Source organism: Panthera tigris, chromosome F2, assembly GCF_018350195.1.
Source record: "Panthera tigris isolate Pti1 chromosome F2, P.tigris_Pti1_mat1.1, whole genome shotgun sequence".
NCBI classification, from domain to species: domain Eukaryota; kingdom Metazoa; phylum Chordata; class Mammalia; order Carnivora; family Felidae; genus Panthera; species Panthera tigris.
The window spans coordinates 13843074-13857237 of record NC_056676.1 but is presented as its reverse complement, the minus strand read 5'-3'; the positions used below and the strand labels follow the sequence as shown (position 1 = coordinate 13857237).

The window sequence follows — 14164 nt, the reverse complement described above, 5'->3', positions numbered from 1 at the left end:
ATTAAATCCAATGATATCTTTGGCACAGAAGGCTTTCCCACCAATTCATTACTTTCTTTCTCTCCTAAGACAACGACAACAACAACAACAACAACAACATCAACAACAAAAATCATAGAAATTTGATTGGCATATGCATTAAAAGAGAAAATCAACACAAGCAAAAACATGGATTGTTTTTCTTGGAAGATTCTTTTTTTATTTTTTTTATATTTTAATTTAATTTTTTATTTTTTTAATTTACATCCAAATTAGTTAGCATATAGTGCAACAATGATTTCAGGAGTAGATTCCTTAGTGCCCCTTACCCATTTAGCCCATCCCCCCCTCCCTCAACCCCTCCAGCAACCCTCAGTTTGTTCTCCATATTTATGAGTCTCTTCTGTTTTGTCCTCCTCCCTGTTTTTATATTATTTTTGTTTCCCTTCCCTTATGTTCATTGGTTTTGTCTCTTAAAGTCCTCATATGAGTGAAGTCATATTATATTTGTCTTTCTTTGACTAATTTCACTTAGCATTATACCCTCCAGTTCCATCCACGTAGTTGCAAATGGCAGCATTTCATATGACTGCCAAGTAATACTCCATTGTATATATATACCACATCTTCTTTTTCCATTCATCCACTGATGGACATTTGGGCTCTTTCCATACTTTGGCTATTGTTGATAGTGCTGCTATAAACATTGGGGTGCACGTGTCCCTTCGAAACAGCACACCTGTATCCCATGGATAAATGCCTAGAGGTGCAATTGCTGGGTGGTAGGGTAGTTCCATTTTTAGTTTTTTGAGGAACCTCCATACTGTTTTACAGAGTGGCTGCACCAGCTTGCATTCCCATCTTGAAGATTCTTAAAGATCTAAATCTGTCTCTTTCTATGCACAAGAGGGAGTTGGGAGAGAGGGAAGCAAAGAAAAGATACCAGAGAAAGAAGTGATGCCAGTTCTAACATGAATGGACTCTGAATGAGTAAGGAACTACATGGGAAAAACAATGAGTATTTATTGAGCATCTATTACATTCCATATTCTCAAAGAACGCTGCCTATTAGGAAGACATAAATGTGAACGAATTGTAAACCATGTTCAAGACACACAACAGTAGTGATTAACTATTAAAGTGCCTGGAAGGAGGGAAGTGTGCTCCAGAGACAGAAAATGTTGCTGTAGCTGGAGCTCAAACACAAGCAGGGCTACCTGGGTGAGAGGCTGGAGAAGCAGGTAGGAGCAGGGTGCATGGCACTGAAATGCACAAACTCTCTGCTCTTTCACCTGTGATGGGGCTAGTGCTCAACCCCATCATCCTTCTCATGACTCAAAGACCTTTCATCACCTCCAGAGACCCCTGGACCCGGTGCCTCCCCATTCTTTGCATAACGAGTTCCTGGAGAGCAGGGATGCTGTAGTTTACTTTCTTCTCTATGTATCCAGCCCTAGCAAAGTCTAGTAGGGCCGCAATTAATGTTTAATGAGTGAATGGGAACTACTGCTATTGACATCCTACTACGTGCCCTGCAGTGCCTTCTGCCCACAACACTTCGGTCTTCCTCTTCCCTGGTGAATTCACACATTGCAGATCTCAGCTCCCCAGTGACTTCTGCAGAGCCCATTTCCCCATTATACATCTCATGGCACAGCGTGCTCCTTTGTAACACTGGTCACAGTTGCAATTTACCATTTACCTGGATGATTATTTGATAATATGTAAGGTAAGTACCCAAGATGGCAGAGAATACATGTGTCCGTATTTGATCACCAACGTAGCCCATACTTAATACAATGCCAAACGCATGGCAGAGACCCAATAAATAGAGTTTGAATAAATAAGCTAATTAAATAAAGGAGAAAGGAAGTTAAGAAAGAAGGGAAGTGGGGTACCTCGCTGGCTCAATCAGAAGAGCAAGTGACTCTTGATCTTGGGGTTGTGAGTTTGAGCCCTCCTGTGGGGTGTGGAGATGACTTAAATAAATAAAACTTAAAAGAAAAAAAAAAGAAGGTAGGGAAGAAGGGAGCAGGAAAGGAGAGGAGAGAGGACACATTGATTGTGGGATCAGTGCTTGGTCATGTGGTCAGCCAAGGATATTCTTAGATTTTATCCTGCTAAGAGTTATCAAAGAGTTTTAAGCCAGTGATTTAGGAAAAGTGCAAAGGACACACTGGAAGGTAGGAAGGCTGAAAGCAAGCAGGAAGTCCCTATTCCGGAAAGAGAAAGCAGAGGCCTCATCCAAGGCAGTAGCTGTGTGACGAATGGAGCTAGTATTTACAGGGTACAATCAATAGGACTAGATAATGCCATTAATGTGTACCAACAGCTTCATTCCAGAGAGGACACTGGTTTCACAGCCATCGAGGATTGTGGGCTTCACTATTATCATAAATAAAATATCATAAAATAAAAAGTGTGTATTGAGTACAAGTGCTGTGTTTGTGGCAACAAACTGGAAGATAGAATCCAATATAATAGTTTGATATTATGCACACTGAAGTGTTTTATACTACAAGTCCAGCTTCATGAGATACCCTTCTAGCAGATTATACAGAAAGAAAAGTAAAGCAGACATTGTTTGGTCCCTGCAGCTGGTTTAGTGATATCAAATGCTCCTAATGTCCCCGGGGCAGCCATGTTGAGTGCAGAGTGTCGGCTGTGGGCCAGCTACATTCACCTTGATATGGTGAAAGGTGCAAAAAGCCAATTTTGAGATTAAAAATAGAGAATTAATGCACTCACAGAAAAATGTGTAGCTTTATTTTTTCCATAGATTAAATAAAAATTGAAAGATGGCATATGTTTAAGTCTATGGTCTTTCTTCTAGTAAGGCAATGTCACTGCATTGCAAGAAAATACTCACTAGTCCTACTGAACACTGTTATTTATTCAGGTTCAACGAGCATTTTAGATATGTTATTCCTAGTTACAATCACTTATATATGCTTATTATTGCTTACAAACTTATATATGTAGCCTAAAATACTGCCTTCTTTTCATACAAAACTAATTACTGTGAATAATTTCCATTCCACTGTGGTACAAAGCATACACTTCCTTAAACTGTCCTACAAAGGAGGGTGTGCTGACCGTATTTGGTATAGTAGGGAGTATGGAATTAACATTTCAAATTTATCATAACAAAATGGAGAAGTGTTCAGTGACATAAAGTATTAAATACATCAGGGATGAGTATTGAATACTGAATAACATTTACAGTGTCCTAGATCCTAAATCAACTAAAATTAAATGATATTATTGTTATCAGATGGTAAACAGTTATGGCTAGGTAAGTCTGCTTTTTCGGGTTAGTGACATATGTCCCAGGAATGACAGTTAATGCACATTTATATCTCATCATGCCATCTGGATCACAGACAGACTTCCTACTCTATCCAAACCCTGTTTTAAAATATCTTTTTATTTTTAATGTTTATTCATTTTTGATGAATCTAATCTAATCTAATCTAATGTAATATAATCTTCTGTTAGTAATTTTGTAGCATTTATTACAAGCATTTATAAATTTGTAGCATTTACTACAAGCATTTATTATGATAAAAAGACGACTTACCACCACGATATATCGAGGTCTGTACTGAATGGTTCCAAACAAACCCAATATGACGACTATTATATGTAGAAAATTTCCAAGAATTGGTGCCCACTGGAAGCCAAGGAAGTCAAAGATTTGCCTCTCTAACGCTGAGAGCTAAAATAAAGCAAAGAGAATCCATTAGCTTCTAACCCAAGCAGAATCACACCATTTTAATATGTATCACACAGCTAGAAAAGTCTGCATATTTGGTTTCAATCACACATACGGACGTCATCATCACTACCGTTGTGACACCCATTTCATGTCCTATTTTATGCAACTTCTCTCAGAAAATGTACTAAGATAACTAAGAGGATTATGACTTCAAGTAAAAATAAAGTTTAAACCTATCTGGAGAGCTCAACATATATTCCTTACATCATTTTCTGTAGTAGAAGATCCAGGCAGATATTTTAGAATATCATATTTTATGATATCAGTTCTTGATTTTTTTAACTAAAATGATTGGCTTAGTATAACACACTTGGAAAAATAGCTACAAGCTTGAATGCTAGAACTGGTATGATTTGGGGGAAAAATACAAAACCCAAAGTCTCCTACTCACCCCTGGCTTCCTTTAAGAAACATAAATTACCAAATCTGTTTGGTTTCTTTGCTTTCATTAGTCTGTCATTGATGATAATGACTAACCACTTTTTCAAAATGAAGCTTTCTCATTTATTTAGCTCTGGGCTCAAGGCTCCCATGTAAAACTAAGTTAAATCGTTCCTTTGAATCATATTTATTACCATCATATACCTACATGGAAATTCATCTTAGATTAGGTAAAACCCTTTTTGAATATGGAAATAAAAATTACAGGACCATTACAATCATAGACATGCTACGGTTTATTACATCTGCATTATACACAATTACATTTTAAACAATTACACAATGTAATAAAATATACACTTAAATAATTTGTGTATGATTTATGAAACAGATGAATTTCATATAGTCTAGTGAATACCAAAAATGTCATTATCATATAAAAATGATATTTATTGTATTTTATATCTAAAACTTTTATAGTTCCACCTGCTGCGTTTGGGCACTAATTTTATACATTTCAGACATTTTTCTAGATTTACTTTGATAAAGTAGTAATTTTAATAAAACGATCCAACAATTGGTTGTGTTGATGGCCCTAGAAACCGCAGATTTGAAATCAAAATGGTACCCTAGGTATTTTTCTAGTTATGTGGCAGGTGTATGCCTGAATAGCTTTAATTTCCTTGGACATAAAGAAATGTCCTCCATCCAGTAAGCTGAATTTACCTTGGTTAAAATTCACCTTCAGCAAGCTGTGGAGGAGAAGAGAAATGAGCAAATGCCTAAAGACAACCACACCAGAACCACATTCATTTCATGGGTATTTCCTGATCATCAAGTGATCTGTCACTATCCCCTGCTCTCATGAATGGGAAGATGCACAGAAATGGCTAAAACACAAAATAATCACAGCAAGGTAAGAAGTAGAACCGTGTTTTTAATACCCTGTTTGTCTGCTTGTGACTCTAATTAGTTCCCTGGAACCTTCCCCTAAAAACGCAGCATTTTATTTATTGGCCCATCAGTGATGTAAATATGCAGTTTTTTTATGTCCAAACGGGATGGATGTGCTCAGATAAAAAAGAAACCCTGAAGAGCAGCTGCAGGCAATTTATTCTGAAAAGCAACCCTATTTTAAAGCTGTCGCGCATCACAAAAACCTTTAAAGTGAACTTTTCAAACAGAGAAAAATCCATTTTCTTTTCTGTCAGAAGCTGCATGGATAGCATTCTCTTTTATGATATTAAAGAAAACACATATAATGAAGGAGAAGCCGCATTAACACCACTTATTAGGAAATCTGTGCTTAAATATTAGAAAATCTGCATTCTTCAGTGGAGACACTATATCTATTAATATTTATTTTCGGATAACTTACTTAGAAATGGATTCGTGGTGGCTTGAAATAGGAGCACAAAAGTTCAGCAAAAAAAAAAAAAGAAAAGAAAAGAACAGAAAAGAAAAACTAAACAAGGAGGGGATCACACCAAGGATTAAAAGAGAGGCAGCTATAACAGCTATACAAACCATGAAACCTAGGTTTCAGTAACTGACTGTTAATGAACAGGGTTTGAAATGCACAGGTTCTTACGTGAGGATTCTTTTTGATAAGTACAGTATGGTACTGTAAATGCATTTTCTCTTATGATTTTCTTAAAAACATTTTCTTTCTCTAGAGTGCATAAAACATGCCAGATACGTGCTGATTGATAGTTTATGTTATTGTAAGGCTTTCAGTCAACAGTAGGCTATTGGTAGTTAAATTCAGGTGAGTCGAAAGTTGTATTTGGATTTTTTCAACTGTGTAGGGGGTTGGAGTTCCTGACCCCTGTGTTGTTCAAGGGCCAACTGTGTTGTATTTTAAAAAGTCAACCAACAGGGCGCCTGGGTGATGCAGTCAGTTAAGTGTCTGACGTCAGCTCAGGTCATGATCTCATGATTCATGGGTTCAAGCCCCGTGTCGGGCTCTGTGCTGACAGCTCAGAGCCAGGAGCCTGCTTCAGATTCTGTGTCTCCCTCTCTCTCTGCCCCTCCCCTGCTTGTGCTCTGTCTCTCACAAATAAACGTTAAAAAAATAATAATAAAAAAATTAAAAAGTCAACTAACAACAAAAAGCCCTTCAAAAATAAACAAAACACCACTGCATTTTTTCCTTAATTATTTTATCTAATTTCCATGTTAAGCCATTTTGTTATTTAGTTTATAGGCAACCATCTTCTCTCTAAATGTCATAATCTCTAGAGACACCTCTTTCTGCCTTAGAGCTTGACATTAATAATAATGACCCAGGGCCACTAAGTGAAATTAAATGAGATCCAGGTTGCTTTGTTAGCTCAGAGAGAATGAGTTTATTTTAGAAATATCTCTGTCAAAATAGTTCTCATCAATGGAGCAGGCCTGGGAGTGCAGATCGGGTGAATCTCTTCCCAAATGCATGGTCAGTGACCTCAAGCTGGGAACCCGACATCAACCATTATGGCAATATATACAACATGGACATTGGGAAATGCTAAAAATCAAGAGTTTTGTTAGTTAGGAGAATCTACTGTTAAATATTACCTGCACACCACTGCATATGACACCTAGAAAACAGTGGTTCTGATTCAGAAAGACACTGAAAGGAAGTGATCAAATGTTTCGGTGAGCAGGAAAGGAAAGCGCCCAGCCCTGATGAGCGCTGAAGAATGGAAGGCTCAAAGAGGGTATCTGCAGAGACGCCATAGCAAAGAAGAGAATGACTGAGACATCTGAAGAATTTGAGGTTTAAATACATGTATAGAATTCAAGAAGATATAAGAGCAATAAGACACTCCAGAGAAAGCAAAAACCAACCAGTCATCAGTTTAAAACAACTGTGGGGGGGCACCTGGGTGGCTCAGTTGGTTAAGCACCCAACTTCAGCACAGGTCATGATTTCATGGTTCGTGAGTTTGATCCCTGCGTCAGATTCCGTGTTGACAGCTCAGAGCCTGGAGCCTGCTTCAGATTCTGTCTCTCTCTCTCTCTGCCCCACCCCTGCTCAAACTCTGTCTGTCTGTCTCTCAAAAATAAATATATGTTAAAAAAATTTAAAACAACTGGAAGCAGGAGGAGGGGTCAAGTGGTGAAATGGAATGGAAGTTTTTTTGTGTGTCTTGCATCCATGAAATACAGCCAGATCGACATTAACCATCCTGCACACCTAGAAAACTGATCTGAGGATGAACACAACAATCTGCACAACCTGAACTATAGGACTCGGCAGGTACATGGTGCAGAGAAGTGAACTGGGGGAGAGAGAAGCCACAGAGGGCAGGAAGCTGTTTTTGCTTGTGGAGAGAGGATGGAGAAGGAGTTGGAGGTGTGGGGGAGAGTACAGGAAAGCATCCCCCCACTGCCTGAAAACAGCTGGAGAGAAAAGAAAGTGTATGCAAGGGACTGAACAAAAAAAGGGAAAAAGGAGAAAGGAGAGGGTTTAAATTCCATCAAGACTCTATAAGCAGGGTGTTTTCAGAGTCTGAAACTCTGCAGCTCGACACCTGGCAGTGCTCTGATAGGAAGGGCAAATCTCCAGGAGCAGAAAGCAAGGTCTGAGGGATCCAAGGGCCACAGGGGGAGAGGCAGTTCCCCTGCTGGGAGAACATTTGGTAGGGGTTGTGCAGCCACCCCACAGGCAAAGCTCCCAGCGGACCCTGAAGAACAACCACATTCACTGGTGCTGGAATAAGGATGTTAAGTGGGAAGCCTGGTGCCAGATGTGTGTTGTGATTTCTCATAATCCCTGAAACACTGCTGCTACACAATTGCATGAACTTTTTCTGGGGTGGGCTGATACCCAGCCACAGTCTCTTGGCATCAGCAGCAGCACAGTCCTGTGAACATTCCCGGGGGTTGGGAGCAGCACCTGGCCATTGCTCGATGAGACCCTCCCCCAGAAGGTCTGAATGTGTCAAAGCTGCAGTCCCTCAGAAGTGAGGGATGGGAAGCACAGCCCCATCTGAGATAAAACTCAGAAAGGAGGTGCCGCCTGGCAACCTGATGGCTTGGTTGCGGACAATGTAAAAGTGGGGAGTGGATGGAAGCCAGAGACAAAGGAGGGGTGCACGACTGCTGGTAGGGGAGAGCACAGAATTCTGATACTAGAGACTGGGTAGCTGGGTGATGCCATTTTGACCTCTCCCACACATAAACATACACATCTACATGTGCCACAACAATCCACCTCTGTAAGCTAAGCAGTGCCATCTAGTGGAGAACGGAGCTGCTACACTAAGCCCCACCCAACTGGGCCAAACTCGCTCTTCAGGAACACCACAAGTCTCTCTACCTGCTTAGTTTACAGATGACAAAGTGCTTCATAGTTTGACTTCTAGGGAAACTGATGGAATTTCGATCATAGCTCAGTCTGTTCACTGGGCCATCTATTCAACTTTTTTTCTTTTCCCTTTCTTTTCTTATTCTTGAATACCTAAAGAGATAAAATTTATTTTTATTTTCCTTTTTTACTAAAAATATTTTTCTTTATTTTTTTCTACCATATTTTATACTTTTGTGTAAATTTTTTCAAATTCTATTTTACTTCCATCATTTCATTGTATTCTATTTCATTGTATTCATATTTTCCTTTTTTTATCTTTCCCTTTTTTCTCTAATCTATCAAGCTTCTTTCAACAACTGGACCAAAACACACCTAGGATCTAGCATCTTTATTTGATTTTGTGTGTGTTGTTTTTAATTTTTTAATTTCAATTTTTCTACCTTAATAATTCCTTTTCTTCCTTCAAAATGATGAAATGAAGGAATTCACCCCAAAAGAAAGAACAGGAAGAAATGACAGCCAGGGACTTAATCAACACACACACAAGCAAGATGTTTGAACCAGAATTTAGAATCACAATAACAAGAATACTAGCTGGGGTTGAAAATAGATTAGAATCCCTTTCTGCAGAGATAAAGAAGGTAAAAGCTAGTCAGGATGAAATAAAAAATGCTGTAACTGAGTTGCAATCTCAAATGGCTGCCATGGCAGGAAGAATGGATGAAACAAAGCAGCAAATCAGCGATATGGAGGACTAACTTATGGAGAACAATGAAGCAGAAAAAAAGAGGGAGACTAAGGCAAAATAGAATGATTTAAGAATTAGAGAAATCAGTGACTCATTAAAAAGGAACAATATCAGAATCATAGGGGTCCCAGAAGATGAAGAGAGAAAAAAAAGGGGTAGAATGGTTACATGAGCAAATTATAGTGGAAAACTTTCCTAACCTGGGGAAAGACATAGACATCAATATCCAGGAATCACAGAGGACTCCTAGTAGATTCAATAAAACTGACCATCAACAAGGCATATCGTAGTCAAATTCACAAAACACTCAGGCAAGGAAAGAATCATGAAAGCAGCAAGGGAAAAAAAGTCCTTAACCTACAAGTGAAGACAGATCAGGTTTGCAACAGACTTATCCACAGAAACTTGGCAGGCCAGAAAGGAGTGGCAGGACATATTCAATGTGCTGAATTGGAAAAATATGCAGCCAAGAATTCTTTATCCAGCAAGTTTGTCATTCAAAATAGAAGGAGAGATAAAAAGTTTTCCAAACAAAAATAAAAGAAGTTTGTGGCCAGCCCTGCAAGAAATTTTAAGGGGGACTCTCTGAGGGGAGAAAAGACAAGGGGAAAAAAAAAGACCAAAAGCAACAAAGACTAGAAAGGACCAGAGAATACCACCAGAAACTCCAACTCTACAGGCCACTTAATGACAATAAATTCATATCTTTCAGTACTCACTCTAAACGTCAGTGGACTAAAGGCTCCAAACAAAAGATTGGATAAGAAAACAAAATCCATCTATATTCTGTTTCCAAGAGACCCACTTTATACCTAAAGACACCTTCAGATTGAAAGTAAGGGCATGGAGAACCATCTATCATGTTAATGGTCACCAAAAGAAAGCTAGAGTAGCCATTCTTATATCAGACAATCTAAACTTTCAAATAAAGACTGTAACAAGACATGAAGAAGGGCATTATATCATAATTAAGGGGTCTATCCCTTAATCTAACAATTGTAAACATTTATGCTCCAAATGTGAAGTACTGAAATATATAAATCAATTAATCACAAACACAAACTCATTGATAATAATACCATAATAGTAGGGGGCTTCAACACCCTACTTATAGCAATGGACAGATCATATAAACAGAAAATCAACAAGGAAACAATGGCTTTGAATGACACACTGGACCAGATGGACTTAACAGATATATTCAGATCATTTCATCCTAAAGCAGCAGAATACACATTCTTCTCCAGTGCACATGGAACGTTCCCCAGAATAGATTACATACTGGGACACAAATCAGCCCTCAGCAGGTACAAAAAGATCATACAGTGCATATTTTCAGATCACAATGGTATGAAACTTGAAATCAACTACAAGAAAAAATGTGAAAAGATAACAAATACTTGGAGACTAAAGACCATCCGACTAAAGAATGAATGGGCTAACCAAGAAGTTAAAGAGGAAATTAAAAAGTACATGGAAGCCAAAGAAAATGAAAACACAACAGCCCCAAACCTCTGAGACACAGCAAAGTTGGTCATAAGAGGAAGTTATATAGCAATCCAGGACTTCCTAAGAAGGGAGAAAGTTCTCAAGTACACAACCTAACCTTATACCTTAAAGAGCTATGAAAGGAATAGCAAATAAAACCCAAAACCAGCAGAAGACAGGAAATAATAAAGATTAGAACAGAAATCAGTGCTATCAAAACCAAAAAAACAGTAGAACAGATCAATGAAACCAGAAGCTGGTTCTTTGAAAGAATTAACACAATTGATAAACCCCTAGCCAGTTTGATCAAAAAGAAAAAGAAAAGGACCCAAATAAATAAAATCAAGAATGAAAGAGGAGAGATCACAACCAACACAGCAGAAATACAAACAATAATAAGAGAATATTATGAGCAATTATACGCCAATAAAATGGGCATATGGAAGAAATGGACAAATTCTTAGGAACATATAAACTACCAAACCGAAACAGGAAGAAATAGAAAATTTGAACAGGCCAGTAAAGAACTCGAATTAGTAATCAAAAATCTCCCAAAAACAAGAATCCAGGACCAGATGGCTTTCCAGGGGAATTCTACCAAACATTTAAAGAAGAGTTAACATATACTGTCTTGAAGCTGTTCCAAAAAATAGAAATGGAAGGAAAACTTCCAAACTCCTTTATGAAGTCAGCTTTATCTTGCTTCCAATACCAGACAAAGACCACACTAAAAAGGAGAACTATAGACGAATTTCCCTGATGAACATGGATGCAAAAATCCTCAACAAGATATTAGCCAACCGGATCCAACAATACATTAAAAAAATTATTCACCACAACCAAGTGGGATTTATACCTGGGATGCAGGCCTGGGTCAATACCTGCAAAACAATTAATGTGATTCATCACATCAATAAAAGAAAGGACAAGAACCATATGATCCTCTCAAAAGATGCAGAGAAAGCATTTGACAAAACACAGCATCCTTTCTTGATAAAAACCCTCAAGAAAGTAGGGATAGAAGGATCATACCTTCAGATCACAAAAGCCATATGTGAAACACCCAATGGTAATTTCATCCTCAATGGGGAAAAACTGAGAGTTTTCCCCTAAGGTCAGGAACAAGACAGGGATGTCCATTCTTGCCACTGTTACTCAACATAGTATTGGAAGTGTTAGCCTCAGCAATCAGACAACACAAAGAAATAAAAGGCTCCAAATCAGCCAGGAGGAGATCAAACTTTCACTCTTCGCAGTTGACCTGATACACTATAAAAAGATTCCACCAAAAAACTGCTAGAACTGATCCATGAATTCAGCAAAGTTGCAGGATATAAAATCAATGCACAGAAATTGGTTGCATTCCTATACACCAATAATGAAGCAACAGAAAGAGAAATCAAGGAATCGATCCCATTTACAATTGCACCAAAAACCATAAAATATATAGGGATAATTCTAACCAAAGAGGTGAAAAATCTACACAGTGAAAACTATAGAAAGCTTATGAAAGAAATTGAAGAAGACACAAAACAATAGAAAAATATTCCATGCTCCTGGATAAAAAGAACAAATACTGTTAAAATGTCAATACTACCCAAAGCAATTTACATATTCAATGCAATACCTACCAAAATAACACCAGCATTCTTCACAGAGCTAGAACAAACAATCCTAAAATTTGTACGGAACCAGAAAAGACCCTGGATAGCCAAAGCAATCTTGAAAAAGAAAACCAAAGCTGGAGGCATCACAATCACGGACTTCAAGCTGTATTACAAAGCTGTAATCAGCAAGACAGTATGGTACTGGCACAAGAACAGACACTCAGATCAATGTAACAGAATAGAAAGCCCAGAAATGGACCCACAAACGTATGGCCAACTAATCTTTGATAAAGCAGGAAAGAATATCCAATGGAATAAAGACGGTCTCTTCAGCAAATGGTATTGGGAAAACTGGACAGCGACATGGAGAAGAATGAATCTGGACTACTTTCTTACACCATACACAAAAATAAATTCAAAATGGATGAAAGACCTAAAGGAAGCTATCAAAATCCTAGAGGAGAAAGCAGGCAAAAACCTCTTTGACCTCAGCCACAGCAACTTCTTATTCCACACGTCTCAGGAGGCAAGGGAAACAAAAGCAAAGTGAACTATTGGGACCTCATCAAAATAAAAGGCTTCTGCACAGCAAAGGAAACAATCAGGAAAACTAAAAGGCAACCGACAGAATGGGAGAAGATATTTACAAACGACATATCAGATAAAGGGTTAGTATATAAGTATACAGTATATAGGATCAGTCTATAAAGAACTTATCAAACTCAACACCCAGAAAACCAAATAATCCAGTGAAGAAATCGGCAAAAGACATGAAGAGATACTTCTCCAAAGAAGACATCCAGATGGCCAACTGACACATGAAAAAATGCTCAACATCACTCATCATCAGGGAAATACAAATCAAAACCACAATGAGATACCACCTTGCACCTGTTAGAATGGCTAACATTAACAACTCAGGCAACAACAGATGTTGGTGAGGATGAGGAGAAAGAGGATCTCTTTTGCATTGTTGGTGGGAAGGCAAACTGGTGTAGCCACTCTGGAAAACAGTATGGAGATTCCTCAAAAAAATTAAAAATAGAACTACCCTACGACCCAGCAACTGCACTACTAGGCATTTATCCATGGGATACAGGTGTGCTGTTTCGAAGGGGCACATGCACTCCAATGTTTATAGCAGTACTATCAACAATAGCCAACGTATTGGAGGATAGAAGACCAAATCAGCGATGCAAAGAACCAATGAAATTAGAATGGGGAGTTATTTTGAATGTAAATATGAAGAAGCCATTGAAACATTCTCCTTGAGTGGCAGGATGGGAACATTGGAACTATAGGAAAGAAATGTAACCCTAGATCGTACCTGGGCCTGCATGAAAAATATTCCATACTCACTATAATGTAAATGTTGCTTACTGGATTGTAACTTTCAGAATCAAATTGTAGAAAGTCTGAAAGTCTTCTTTATGGTTATGGAACAAAATGTAAGTGGGATTCGACCATATAAACCATATTTCTGTGTGTATGGCAAAGGGAATAGAGTGTGCTTTAAAATTCTTTATCCAGGGTCAGGCATTTCCCTTTACCAGGCTCCAAGGTGGGAATATTCCCTATAAATCTATGAATCATTAACTGCAACCCACATTAACCACACACACCAACAGCTCAAGAAGTATTTCTACTCCCTTATTTTATGTCCACACAATGAAGACAGAGACAAATAGGAGCACTTTTAAAATACAGTAACTTTCTTATTGATCCATATATTATGTTTAATGATACACATGGTATTTGGCTTAACTGTTCATAATTATTACTAATTATAAAAATTAATTTATACTTAATTAAAAAGCTGTAAAAACGCCAGGTGACCAAACATTTCCCTGGGCATTTCCCTAGTCTGGGTCTACACAATAAGCCTC

The 14164-nt window shown here is 38.1% G+C and overlaps 1 protein-coding gene across 1 annotated transcript in view; it reads right to left on the bottom strand.

The window, feature by feature from the left end:
- Positions 1-14164, bottom strand: part of NKAIN3 (sodium/potassium transporting ATPase interacting 3) — a 710683-nt gene that overhangs the window by 281882 nt on the left and 414637 nt on the right. The window contains exon 2 of the mRNA XM_042972876.1: positions 3560-3697. Coding sequence (XP_042828810.1) covers positions 3560-3697 — 138 coding nt within the window. The remainder of the gene's footprint in view (positions 1-3559; positions 3698-14164) is intronic.